Genomic DNA, 13,497 nt, shown 5'->3' on the forward strand with positions numbered 1-13,497 from the left:
TCTTGAACTGAATTAATATGGTTTGTGGAACATCCAGCATTATGATATATATAGATACTGAGAGTAAATATTGAGAAAATCCTACAACAATTTGTGTTTTTTATCACTGTCACTGTCATCCCGTTGCTCATCGATTTGCTCGAGCAGGCACCAGTAATGTCTCCATCATGAGACTTGTTGTTACTGTTTTTGGCATATCAAATACGCCACGGGTAGCTTGCCAGGCTCTGCTGTGCGGGCGAGATACACTTGGTAGTTTGCCGGGCTCTCCGAGAGGGGCGGAGGAATCGAACCCAGGTCAGCCACGTGCAAGGCAAATGCCCTACCGCTGTGCTATCGCTCCTGCTTTATTTTTCACTTAGCTTTTATGGTATTTTACTAAAGTGCTGACCTGTGATGAATTATGAAAAACACACACTGGCTATTCTCTATATTAAAAAGCCCCACTGATTTAGCCTATTCTTAGTTCCACTAGGAATAGTTCTAGCAACTTTGATCACTACTACATGCCAAGTATGGTGACATCAGCATAGTGACATCAGTATTTTCACATCAGTGCACTATGTCATTTTTCAGAGCAACTTTCAGGAGTCAGAGAGAGAGCACAGTGGATAGGTTGCTTGCCTTGCACACGGCCACCCTGGATTCGATCCCCAGCATCCCCTATGGTCCCCAGAGTACTGCCAAGAGTAGTTTCTGAGTGAAGAGTCCAGAGTTACCCCTAAGCATCACTGGGTGTGGCCTAAGAAGCAAAATAGATAATTTTTAAAATATTAAAAATTAAAAGAATAACCCTGAAATATTATTTCCTGTGGGTCTGTTTTTCTTGGTGGGTCACAAAAATAAGCATAAGGCTAAGATGCAAGCTGCAGGTATATGGGTGAAGACACAAATGAAGAAATCTGATCCAAACCATGATAACAGTAGTTTGACCACTTACAGTGAGGAGATTCACCTCAGACCCACATACTAGGTGCCTGACATTGTTTGACTTGGGATTTAGCACTGAACAGACAAATTTCTTGAACTCTGTGAATCTGATGACTCTGCATTGTAGCTGGGATTGGACAGTCCAGAAGAGCTTATGGATGTCAGGGAGCAACAGGGGCAATGAGGCAATGAGGCAGGATAAGGCTCATCTGAGGAGGTCTGGGCAGGCCGGAGGGCAGGAGGCACAGCCCTGCTGCCTCTTGGACTGATGCATACATGCTTTCTGATGACAAGCCGAGACCCAGAAAGGGCCGTGGGGAGCAGCCAGGGAAACTCATGTCTTGGGAAGGGCCCCCTCCAGGGCTGGGGGCAGTGAGGAGGCTCACCTCAGACCCATGCTACAAGCAGACCCCACTTTACTCTTCACACAAACACAATTCACAGGTGGCAGGCGAGTGTCCACCAGTGTCCAACAAGTGTTCTGGGGCTGCTGTCCAAGGGCATGTGCTTCTCTTGTGTCTGCGTCACATGCTACATTCTCACAGGATCCAAACTTTTCTTTATTTTATTATTGTTTTTGTTTTATTTCTTAACTCTTTTTGCTTTTCATTATTACTATTATTTCTGTTACCATGATCCATTATCATGAACTATTGCAGTTCTGGGGTACTCCAAAATGGACCCACTAAAGAGTGTGACCTGAGTAAGTGTGTTCTGACCGCCCCACAGACGCACAGGTGCCCATTTCCTGACATTCTCCTGAGATTCCCTAATCCCTGAGACACCACACAAGTGCCCCACAATGGTCCTGGACCACCCACGTGAAAGGGAGAGCATTGAGCCTCACTCTAGATCTAGACATGATGAAGCTCAATGAGAAACGCATGTCAAAAGTCAGGGGCGGAGAGAGCACAGTGGGGAGGGCACTTACCTTGCATGCTGCTGCCCCGGGTTTGATCCTCAGCACCATATATGGTCCCCCAAGTTCTGCCAGGGGTGATTCCTGAGCTCAGAGCTAGGAGTAAACCCTGAGCACTGTTGGGTGTGGTCCAACCCTCCCCTTCCCTCAAACAAAAACAAAAACAAAAACAAAGCCAGCTCCACAGGAAGCCAGGCAAGCCTCTTGTGCCAGTAAGCCAACTGTGAACAGAAAGGCAGTTAGAGAAGGAAATGAAAGCACGGCTCCAGTGAACACACAGATGCTAAGAGGCGGAAAGAGCCTTATTGTTGACATGGATGAAGTTTTTCTGGTCTCATACAACATCAGTCCAGTCACAAAGTTCCCGTTAGCCAAGGCCCAGTGTCAGGCATGAATTCTCTCCAGAGCTATGAAGATGGAGTGGTGAGAAAGATGTAGAAGGAAGGTTTGAAGCTTGCAGAAACTGGCTGGTGAGGGCTCAGGAAAGAAGCATCTCTGGAACACTATGGGCGCTGTGAAAGCCCTGTAGCTGCAGAAGCTGCACCGAGTCATCACACGGAAGAGGTGAGATCACTGCCGGGCAACTCCACGAAGCAACACGGTATCCTTGGAGATGAATCGCAAGAAGGGGTCATCTTGGGCTTCACAGAGCACAAAGACATCTTGAATGCAGCCTTCAAAGGACCTAACTCTGGTTAAAACTGATACAGCTGGGGACTACAGTGAAGCCCATGCATAGCTGCTTCCCCCCAGTGCCAGGGCTCTTAAAAATTAAGCTGTCAGGGCCAGAGGCTTGCGGGCACCTACAGCGGGCAGGTGCTTGCCTAGCACATGGTTTCAATCTCCAGCATCCCATATAGTCCCCTGAGTCCCATCAGGAGTAATTCCTGACTGTAAAACCAGGAATATGCTCCAAGCACTACTGGGGCCCCCAAACAAACAAACAAACAAACAAAAGACTTAAGCTTAGTCGACTCCATTGTTTAAGCAGAACAAAGAGCCCAGATGACAGCATATCTGTCTATGCCATGGTTTCTTGGGGGGTGAGGGACGCACCCCACAATAGTTGGGTTTACTCCTGGCTCTGCACTCTGGCAGTGCTCAGTGACCACATGAAATCCTGGAGGCTGAACCTGGGTTGGCCATCTGTAAGGCAAGTGCCCTACCCACTGCACTATTGCTCTGGCCCCTGCTCAGGCTTTTACTTTATTTTTAATTTCTTGTACATTTTATTTTATTGTATTGAATCACAGTGAGATACACAGTTACAAAACTTTCATGATCAGATTTCAGTCATGCAATGTTCCAACACTCATCCCTCTACCAGTGCACATTTCCCACCAATACTGTTCCCAATATCTCTCCAGTCCCCTCCGTTCCCCCCCGCCCCCCCCCGCCGGTCTCCCCAACCAGTCTCTCTCTCTCTCTCTCTCTCTCTCTCTCTCTCTCTCTCTCTCTCTTGGGCATCATGGTCTGAGGCTTTTAAGCCCACCCGTGGTCCACCTTTCAGAATACTGATGTTCACTGACAAATGCACCCAGGTCCCCAAGAGCTTTGATGGAGATGCGGCCCAGGAACCAGGGGGGCTCTTCCAGCTCAAGCTGAAATGCCTTTCTTAGTAAGAGACTCATTTTGTAAGGCTACAGCTGCTGTAGACAGTGATTTCTCCTGATGGACCAGGGAAATGTCCATGGAAAAACTTTTGGAAAGGATTTGCCATCTGAGATGCCTTTCATGATTCATGGGAGGAGGTGAAAAATCAAAATTCAAAACTTGCTGAGAGGAAAAATCGTCACTGTTAGAGATGATGTTGAAGGTTCAACACTTGAGTGGAGGAAATTACAGCAGGTGTAGGGAAACATCAAGGGAACTAAAATGAAAGGTGGAGCTGAAATGTGGCTGATTTTGGTCTTACAGCCTCAAAACCAAACTTTATCAAGTGTGGAATTGCTTTTTTGTTTTGGGGGAGTTGGGGGGGTTGGGGCCACATTTGGTAGTGCTCAGGGTTTATTCCCGACTGTATACTGTGGACCATATGTGGTAGAAGGGATTGAACTGGGTCAGCTTCCTGTACGACTTCTCCAGGCCTGGAATTACATCTTATCAATAAGCTATCTCTTCAGATGATATTGTCTAATAAAGCTGCTATAATAGCACAGCGGGTAGGGCGTTTGCCTTGCATGCAGGCCAACCCGGGTTCGATTCCTCCGCCCCTCTTGGAGAGCCCAGCAAGCTACCAAGAGTATCCCGCCCCCACAGCAGAGCCTGGCAGCTACCTGTGGCGTATTCGATATGCCAAAAACAGTAACAAGTCTCACAATGGAGACATTACTGGTGCCCGTTCGAGCAAATCGATGAGCAACAGGATGACAGTGACAGTGACAGTGATATCAAAGAATTTAGGTTAATACATGAGAGTAGCTGCGAGGCAGCAGCAGAGTGTAGAGGGTCAACATCAATGGCCTGTTGCTGGGTAATTGCTTAGAAAGGAAACACTGATGGAGGCAACAAATTTCACAGTTGTCAAATTTTAAGGAACTGCCACAGCCACTGTGACCCTCTGCAACCTCTAGCCCAGTCAAGCAGCCACCAAAACCTTCCCCAGTAAAGAAATTTGGATGACTCAAGGCTCACTTGCGTTTAGCTTTAATAGTATTTTTCTTTGTTTTGTTTTGGGGCCACACCTGGCAGTGCTTAGGACTTACTCCTGGCTCTGTACTCGGGGGAACACTATGGCGAACTGGGAGGGTGCTCTAAGTGTTTTTATTACTGTCAGGGCCAATCTTGAAGTTGTGATGCTGTGGGGCTACCAAGTGATACCCAAAAAACAGTACTGTTAGAGGAGTCACCTCAGGGCCTCCCCCAGGTAAGGCGCATACTCTGCCACATGGGCTATATCTCCAGGCCCTATTCCCAGCCCCTAAAATTCTTTTTTTTTTTTGTGGGGGGGGCCCACACCTGGTGATACTCAGGGGGTTACTCCTGGCTTTGGCTCTGCACTCAGGACTCAGGAATCAGGAAACCATATGAAATACTGGGGATTGAAACCGGGAAGAAAATGCCCTACCCACTGTACTATCACCTTGCCACCAAGCCCCTAAAATTCTTAAGCATGATGTGTGAATTGTTTCTCAGATGCAACAGTACTGCACACTTAGCAGAGCACACTCTAGTGCAAACATATCTTTCACATGCACTGGAAAATCAGAAGGCTGGTGTGACTCACTAAATTGCAACCCTTGCCCTATGACAGCAGGCTGTAGCCCAACCCCAGGTGTGCCTCAACAAACAAACAGAATAGCAGAAATAAGAGAAAGAATTAAGGAGCAAGGGACTTGCACACTGGCCAGGGAGAGAAATACCCATTAAACGACAAGGATGCTGAGTGTCAAAACCCCGCCCTTTGTAACTTGCTGTTTTTGTCTTCTAACAGGTTTTGCAAAATCAGGGGGGGGGGGAAAGGCATTATGTAATGGTTACCTTGTAGCTCATAAGCAAAGAACATGAACACATTCTATTCCAAATGGTTCCTAATTAGAAATTCTTAATGATCAAAAGGCAGCTTTCAAGAGAGGCAAGATGCCCAATGTGTTTCATGTCCTATTTCCTGTACCCCCTCCCCCTCATTTTCCTGCAGCAGCTGCCTGGGACAGAGCCTGCCCTGAAGAAAGGCACTCAGGCACGGCCCCCACCAAGGGCTTGGGTTCAAAAGTGACTTGCTTTGAACTTGCCAGAGGATTCCTCTTGCACTCAAGTAGAGACGTAAGCCACGACTTTAAGAAAAGAAGACCTGAAAGTACGAGCAGTCTTTTCCACTTCCGGGTGCCTGTTCTGCCACTACTGCCGAACAAGCCACTACTCAGCCTGTTTTTCCTGAAGTGTTAACAACTTTTCTGATAGACTGTCATGTCGCTGAGGTTCACTTGGTGAGAAAGGGGAGATGGGTCTGGAGGGTCTAAGGGTCCCCTGCTGTGAGGCTCATGCAGGGCAAGGCCTACACTCTGCAGCAGGGGTGGTGCCTTACCGTCCTCTGGAATGACCGTCAGTGTGACGCTGACGCCGGCGTCTTTGATCAGCTGGACTATGTTGTCATGGGACAGCTCAACGATGGACTGCCCATTCACTGCTGAGATATGATCGCCGACTTTTAACCTGCCACAGCGATCCGCGGGACTTCCTTCTATGACTCGGCCAATTTTATGAGGAATAACTTTGGGGGTAAAAAAAAACAGGTTAAAAATTATTTACAATGTGCGGCTGGAGAGATAGTACAGCAGGTAAGGCACTTGCTTTGCACATGTCTGACCCAGGTTCAATCCTTGGCACCACACACAGGGTACCCTGTGCACATCTCCCATCCCCCAAAGTGATCCTAAGTGCAGAGCCAGGAGTAAGCCCTGAGTAGCTTCTGGAGTGGCTCAGAAACCAAAGTATAAGCAAAATTATCTACAGTGTTATACACCAATAATCTGTTATAGTCTGCTATAATATTGAATTGGTAAAGGAAATTTCATCCACATACTGTTGGGTCAAGCAAAGGCTTAAAAGTTAATCTCTGGAATTTATGGGCACCCACCTGTGCTAACTCTGGAAATATCTGAGAGACCTAGGAATTTGTGGGCAATCATTTATGCAGAGTCCCTTATCAGTGACGGGGATATGTACCCTGGCTCTGATAGGGTCAGAAACAGTCTCCCTCTTGAAGAGCGACTGTGACCACACCATGTTCCCCTCGCATTTCAGATGTGGAAAATGCTTTGTTTGACTCCAGATTGTAGTTAATCTTGCACGCTCCTAACTGACACTCCAAAATGCAGTTTTAGGGGATAAATGTGACTACAGTCATCGAGTCATTTCTCACAGGTTTGAGGCCCAGGCTCACCGCTGTGAACTGGGAGTAAAACTTCTCTTTCATCTCTCCCATGTTCTGGTCTCAGTAGTTCTCATAGAGTTTGGGTGGACTCGGGTGTCAAAAGGATATAGTGAATACTTGTGAGTTATCATCATCATTTTAAAATTCAACATAAAACATCAAAAAAATTCTTGAAAAATGTAGGGTCCCAGGAGATGTCTCAAAGGGTCAATGTGCATGCTTTGGTGCGGGGGCCTAGGGCTCGAACCACATGGCTGCCTAAGGAACACTGGGAGCAACCCGAGTACAGAGCGAGGAGTAGCCTCTAGGCAGTCCTAGGGTCGCCCCAAAACAAAACAAAACAGAGTAGCAAGAATGACTGGCATATGATGACTAACCAATTGCAATGAGTTCCCTATTATCTTCCATAATGGGCAGAGGTGCTCTTTATACATCTGGAGTCATGGCATACAACCAATGTTATTTTTTAATTACCATAAACCTTGCTCCCATTTTTATATTGTCACCCTCAAACTTGTGTTGGAGGCACCCCACTGAAACTTCTGGTAGTAGCTCCTAAATCAGACATGTCTGATTTGCTCTCAGCAATTGAGACTTTCCCAGGTTTGAACTCTCTTAGGAGCACATGAACCCAATTCATGCCTGGGGCTCACAGGTTACAGTCGGAAATCCAAGGGTACCGAGAGGACGGATTAAGTCAAAGGCAACTTCATTTCTCTTCTTTTGAAATGCTTCCAGATCTTTTTAAGAGTCAAAAAACAGAGTGAAACTGGAACATTAAATGCGTAAGATCATTTGGCCTGTGGATAAAATCCCACCCTGCATGAAGCTGAGCCTAACACATCTGCCAACAATACATGGGCTCTTTGCTCTTTCAAGCCTAAAATGCTAAAGGCGTCCTCAGACTAAATAACTGAGACACTCTGCTCTTATTACTGTGCGCGCTTTATTTTTACAAAGTTGGGAGATACTGTCAAGTGCGTTTTACCTTTTAATAATGGGCCCTGTAATGGTTCTTCCTACTGAGAAAGCAAATGTTCTTTCTATATTCTGAGAACATTCTTTTTTTTTTTCAAATTTTAAATTTCTTTATTTTTTAATTAGTGAGTCACAGTGAGGGTACAGTTACAGATTCACACATTTTTGTTCTTGTTTTTCCCTCATGTAATGTTTAAAAGCCCATCCCTCCACCAGTGTCCATTCTCCACCACCAATGAACCCAGTATCCCTCCCACCCCCCAGTCACATCCCCCCCCCCCCCCGCCTCACCCAGCCTCTGAGGTAAGGCATTCCAATTTGATATCTCTCTTTCCTTTTGGGTGTTGTGGCCTGAAATAGGGGTATTGAGTGGTCATCCTGTTCAGTCTCTAGTTTACTTTCAGCACGCATCTCCCTTCCTGTGCAGGATCTCCAGTCAATATAACTTGGTGTTCCCTTCTCTGTCTGGGATGACTTTCCCCTAGCATGTGAGGCCACCTTTCAAGCTATGGAGCCAACATCCTGGTAATATATGCTACCATTCTTGGGTATTAGTCTTGTACTCTGTTGTTCTATATTCCACAGATGAGTGCGATCTTTCTATGTGTGTCCCTCTCTTTGTGACTCATTTCACTTAGCATGATACTTTCCATGTTGATCCACTTATATGCAAAGTTCATGACTTCATCCTTTCTGACAGCTGCTTAGTATTCCATTGTATATATGTACCAAAGTTTCTTTAACCAGTCATCTGTTCTTGGGCACTCAGGTTTTTTCCAGATTCTGGCTACTGTAAACAGTGCTGCGATGAATATATAAGTGCAGATGTCATTTCGACTATACTTTTTTGTTTCTCCTAGATATATTCCCAGAAGTGGTATTGCTGGATCAAATGGAAGCTCAATTTCTAATTTTTTTAGAAGTGTCCATATTGTTTTCCAAAGGGGCTGGACCATTTGGCATTCCCACCAGCAGTGTAGAAGGGTCCCCTTCTCCCCACATCCTCTCCAACAGCGATTGCTTTTGTTCTTTTGGATGTGTGCCATTCTCTGTGGTGTGAGGTGGTATCTCATGGTTGTTTTGATTTGCATCTCCCTGATGATTAGTGATGCAGAGCATTTTTTCATATGCCTTTTGGCCATTCGTATCTCTTCCTTGGAAAAGTTTCTGTTCATTTCTTTGGCCCATTTTCTGATGGGGTTGGATGTTTTCTTCTTGTAGAGTTCAACCAGTGCTTTATATACCATTGATATCAACCCTTTATCAGATGGTATTGGGTGAATATCCTTTCCCATTCTGTAGATTACCTTTGAATTCTGGTCACTGTGTCTTTTGCGATGCAGAAGCTTTTTAGTTTAATATAGTCCCATTTGTTTATCTCTGTTTCTACTTGATTGCTTAGTTCCGTGTCATCTTTGAAGATACCTTTAGCTTCAATATCGTGAAGGGTTTTGCTGACCTTGTCTTCGAGGTACCTTATGGATTGTGGTCTGATGTTGAGGTCTTTAATCCATTTTGATCTGATTTTTGTGCATGATGTCAGGTCGAGGTCTAAGTCCATTCTTTTGCATGTGGTTGTCCAGTTATACCAGCACCATTTGTTGAAGAGACTTTCCTTGCTCCATTTCACATTTCTTGCCCCCTTATAAAAGATTAGATGATCATACATTTGGGGTTGTGTGTAGGGATATTCCGTTCTGTTCCATTGGTCTGTGGCTCTGCCTTTGTTCCAGTACCATGCTGTTTTAATTGTTACCGCTTTGTAGTAGAGTTTAAGGTTGGGGAGGGTGATGCCTCCCATCATCTTTTTCCCAAGAATTGTTTTAGCTATCCGTGGACATTTATTGTTCCATATAAATTTCAGGATTGCTTGATCCATTTCTTTGAAGAATGACATGGGTATCCTTATAGGGATCACATTGAATCTGTATAATGCTTTGGGGAGTATTGCCATTTTGACAATGTTGATTCTCCCTATCCATGAGCAGGGGATATGTTTCCATTTCCTCATGTCCTCTTTTATTTCATGGAGTAGCGTTTTATAGTTTTATTTGTAAAGGTCCTTTTCTTCTTTAGTTAAGCTGATTCCAAGATATTTGATTTTCTGGGGCACGATTGTGAATGGGATTGCTCTTTTCATGTCCCTTTCCTCTGAGAACATTCTTACCTTATGTCAGTAAACTTGTCAAGCAACTTGGGCCCAGGAAACCACTGAATAGACAGGGACAATATCTTTTGTTTTGGGGCCACGCCCAGGGGTGCTCAAGGCTTACTGCTGGCTCTGCACTCAGGTATCACTCCTGGTAGGCTCGAAGGAACATATGGGAGGGTGGGGTAGAACCTGGGCTGGCCGAGTCAGGGCAAGCACATACTGAATGTACTGCAGTGCCATGACCTGGGCAGGGTCAGTATCTTACACGGCCTATGACTGTTCTTTTTCCGGAGTGCAATGGGCTCCTTGGTGAGAATTATGAGTTGGATCTAGAGGGAGGGCAGGACATTTAATGGCTCTTCATCTGGATGGTGAGTGAGTCTCTACCTTGGCTTAGCAGCCCCCCAGAGCAGCACGGTCCCCAGGCAGTCCTAGGATTACGCAGTCAGAGATTTTATCTTCAGAAAGTCAGTCAGTGTCAGAAGACAGTGGCCCTTTGCTCTGAATTCCATCAGGCACATGTCAGGCCATTTTCCTTACAAGCAAAATAGCTAGAAAAGCACCAGAGCTGTGCTGGGCCAGGCTGTGTGAATTACCAGCAGCACAGCGGAGCTGCTGGTGACTCAGACGGGAACTGAGGCCCCTTCTTAATCAATACTTAAGTTATTCCTCTGGAGAAAAGATCCATAAGCTGTGTTCATGCTGGATCCCCCAAGAAGAGAAAGGGTATACGCTGTCTAGAAAAAGCCTCTAACATAAATAATCTCTGATGTCCCGGGGTCTCGTCTCATGGTATATGCGGCATGGTCAAAAGGCCGAGTCTCAGTACAGGACTTCTGAAGGCTTAAGTAACAGCAAGATCGCTACTAAAAGTAGCTGAAGGGCAGAAAGTCCTTGACAAGACAGCACATACTTTAGATGCATGAAGCCCTGAGTGCAGAAACAAAAGCATGAACCGACCAGAACAGGGAAAGCCAGGTAGATGGAGCGGCTGAGGAAACCTCTGAGCATCTTGGCACATCCAGGAGGCTGTCAGGTAAGTGGCCCAGTCCTCATGGTGGCTGCCAGGTCTACAGGCATTTACCATATTTGTTCATCTTCACTCATCCTGGGCCTAAATCTGTCTCACAGGGGCTCACACCACTTTTGTGTTCTTAAGACAGTTCTTTCATGGAGAAGTAAGGACAAAGTCCTCTTCTCAAAGAAATCTCTTGCGACCAGAATTGAAGAATATATGATAGAAGAAAAACTAAAAGCTCGAAAGTGCCAGCAGAGAAAACACTGGCCAAGTCTTTTGCATATGAGTTGAAGTCTTTTCTAAGTACTCCGTTCATTCATCCTGCATGCAATCTAGGTCCAGGGCCGAATGGATGCTGGCTAGAGTCATAGTATTTGACAAAATCAGACAGAGTCTCAGAATTTTATATCTGGTAGAAAGATATTACTGGGAACACTTCTTGTGATAAATATCACCAGAAAACAATATCAATTTATGCCAACAATCTGTCTTCTTAACCTGGACCAATAAACTTCCTTCCTTCCTCCCTCCCTCCTTCCTCGGTGTGTTCAGGGTTTACTTTGCTGGGTTCCTGGGAGAGCCAGGGATAGAACCCAGGAAGGCTGCAGTGTGCAAGGCAAATGCCCTCCTGCAAACATCCTCCCTGTTGTATTGTTTTGGCACCTCCACCATAGCTTTCTATCTTTTCTTTTTGGGCCACACCCTGCAGTGCTTAGGGGTTACTCCTGGCTGCATACTCAGGAATCACTCCTGGCAGTGCTCAGGGATCCATATGGTCTCCTGGGGGTTGAACATGGCTCAGTTGGCTGAGTGCTAGTCAAGTGCCCTCCCCTCTGTATTCTCTCTCCATCCCCTCCTGCAATAGCTTTCTGAACCAAACCTTCTCTCTGAGGCACTTTCTAGCAAGTCACTCAGTCTCTGTGAGTGAAAACTTCCAGCGAACTTACTGCAGGGTCCCAGAAGGCCCCTTCATCTCTGAGATAAAGGTGGGCCACGAAGGATTCCTGCAGAGCTCAGCATTTTGTGAGGCGATTAGCAAGCGTTTCAGTGACATTGCCAGCTCTGGTTTTGCACTGTGAATAAAAATCTTGAGTCCTCTACATAAAATGCATTGACAACCAAAAGTCTAATTTACCGTTCAGGCGGATAATTAATGAGCTGCAAACACTCATTTCCTGCCACACATGAACTGTTACCTCAATCTTACATTTTAATTGGGCTTTCTTTCCCATCTCATTACTCAAATATTGATAAACTTTTTCAAGTTCCTTATTTAAAAAGTGAAGATAGTGACAAATAAATTTAATAAATAACAATGATGATAATGGGAGCAGAAGTCAGCAGCAGCAACAATAGAAGCTAACATTTCTGAAGGGGCCAAGCTATGGTTTTATCTTCACAGCCTTTATCTCCTTTGTCCTCAGCCTCAGATGAGACAGAAATGTCATTTGTCCAGGATGAGCCAGTTATGAAAAAGTATAAAGAGGGCTTGAATTCAAATCTATCTGCTTGCATGGCCCAACTCTAAATCATACTTATGCAGACATCTAACCATATTATGGCAGGCAAAGCCACAGAAAAGTAAGGAAAAAAACAAGCAACTCTAAAAGTATCATAAAAACTTAAATGTAAATGAAAGGTTTGGAGTTGGCTTATAATCTGTGGCCCCTAGTGCCTCCCAAGAACCGCGGGGTGTAGTCTGTGGCCTAAAGCACCACTAGACCCCAAATGCTGTGCTGGACCATCCTATTGGCTGAATAGGGCCATTCTAGGAGTGGCCCCAATTCCCTGAGCCCTGCTTGGAAAAATCATGCAAAAATTAATTTAAAACATGCCTGAGAAATAGTACAGCAGTTAATGTGCTTGCCTTGCACATAGCTGACCTGGATTTAATCCCTGGGACTGCAGATGTCCCCAGAACACTGCCAGGAGGAATCCCTGAGCACAGAGCCAGGAGTAATCCCAAAGCACTCCCAGGAGTGCTCCCTGACTTAGAGCCAGAAGTAAGCCCTAAGCACTGCTGGGTGTAGCCCAAACACATCTCTTCACAAACAAATCTAAAAATTGAAATATAAATGAATATTGTGACACATTAGATATTACAACATATTAAGTTGTAGCATACAATTTAATTCTAATCAAAAATATATAAATAGCTCTATTTAGGAACTGTAACTTACTTAACTGAACCACTCTAAATTGATTTTTTTTTTTTTTTTTATTTTGGGCCATGCCTGGTAATGCTCAGTGGTTACTCCTGGCTCTGAACTCAGGAATTATTCCTGGTGGTGCTGGATACTGGGGATCAAACTTGGGTTGGCCACATGCAAGGCAAATGTTCTGCCTGCTCTTATCACTCTGGCCTCCAAATTGCTTTATTTTTATGAACACCAAACTCTTCCCTAATTTTTGTGGTATAAGAAAAGGAATATCCTTAGTATTAAAAGGGGGTATGGTGAATACCCTGGGCAATAGTGATTTTTTCCCTTGGGTTCAGGTGAATGCCTTGGATTCTACTATGCAGGAGGAAGGGAATTTGAATGTACAAATGGTTATTTCTAATGAGACAACATAATACACATCTACAAGCAGCTCCTTTCCTTTTTCTGACACAATTGTCCTCACAG

At 45.1% G+C, this 13,497-nt stretch overlaps 1 protein-coding gene across 8 annotated transcripts in view; it reads right to left on the reverse strand.

Annotated features, from left to right (window-relative positions):
• Positions 1 to 13,497, reverse strand: part of MAGI3 (membrane associated guanylate kinase, WW and PDZ domain containing 3) — a 314,958-nt gene that overhangs the window by 17,103 nt on the left and 284,358 nt on the right. For all 8 annotated transcript variants that reach the window (XR_008630223.1, XM_055138735.1, XM_055138733.1 and 5 more), the window contains exon 16: positions 5,874 to 6,059. Coding sequence is in view for 7 of the 8 variants with exons in the window: in XM_055138735.1 (XP_054994710.1) it covers positions 5,874 to 6,059 (186 nt within the window). In the remaining variant the exon portion in view is untranslated. The remainder of the gene's footprint in view (positions 1 to 5,873; positions 6,060 to 13,497) is intronic.

The sequence above is a fragment of the Sorex araneus genome, chromosome 5 (assembly GCF_027595985.1).
Source record: "Sorex araneus isolate mSorAra2 chromosome 5, mSorAra2.pri, whole genome shotgun sequence".
Lineage (NCBI taxonomy): Eukaryota > Metazoa > Chordata > Mammalia > Eulipotyphla > Soricidae > Sorex > Sorex araneus.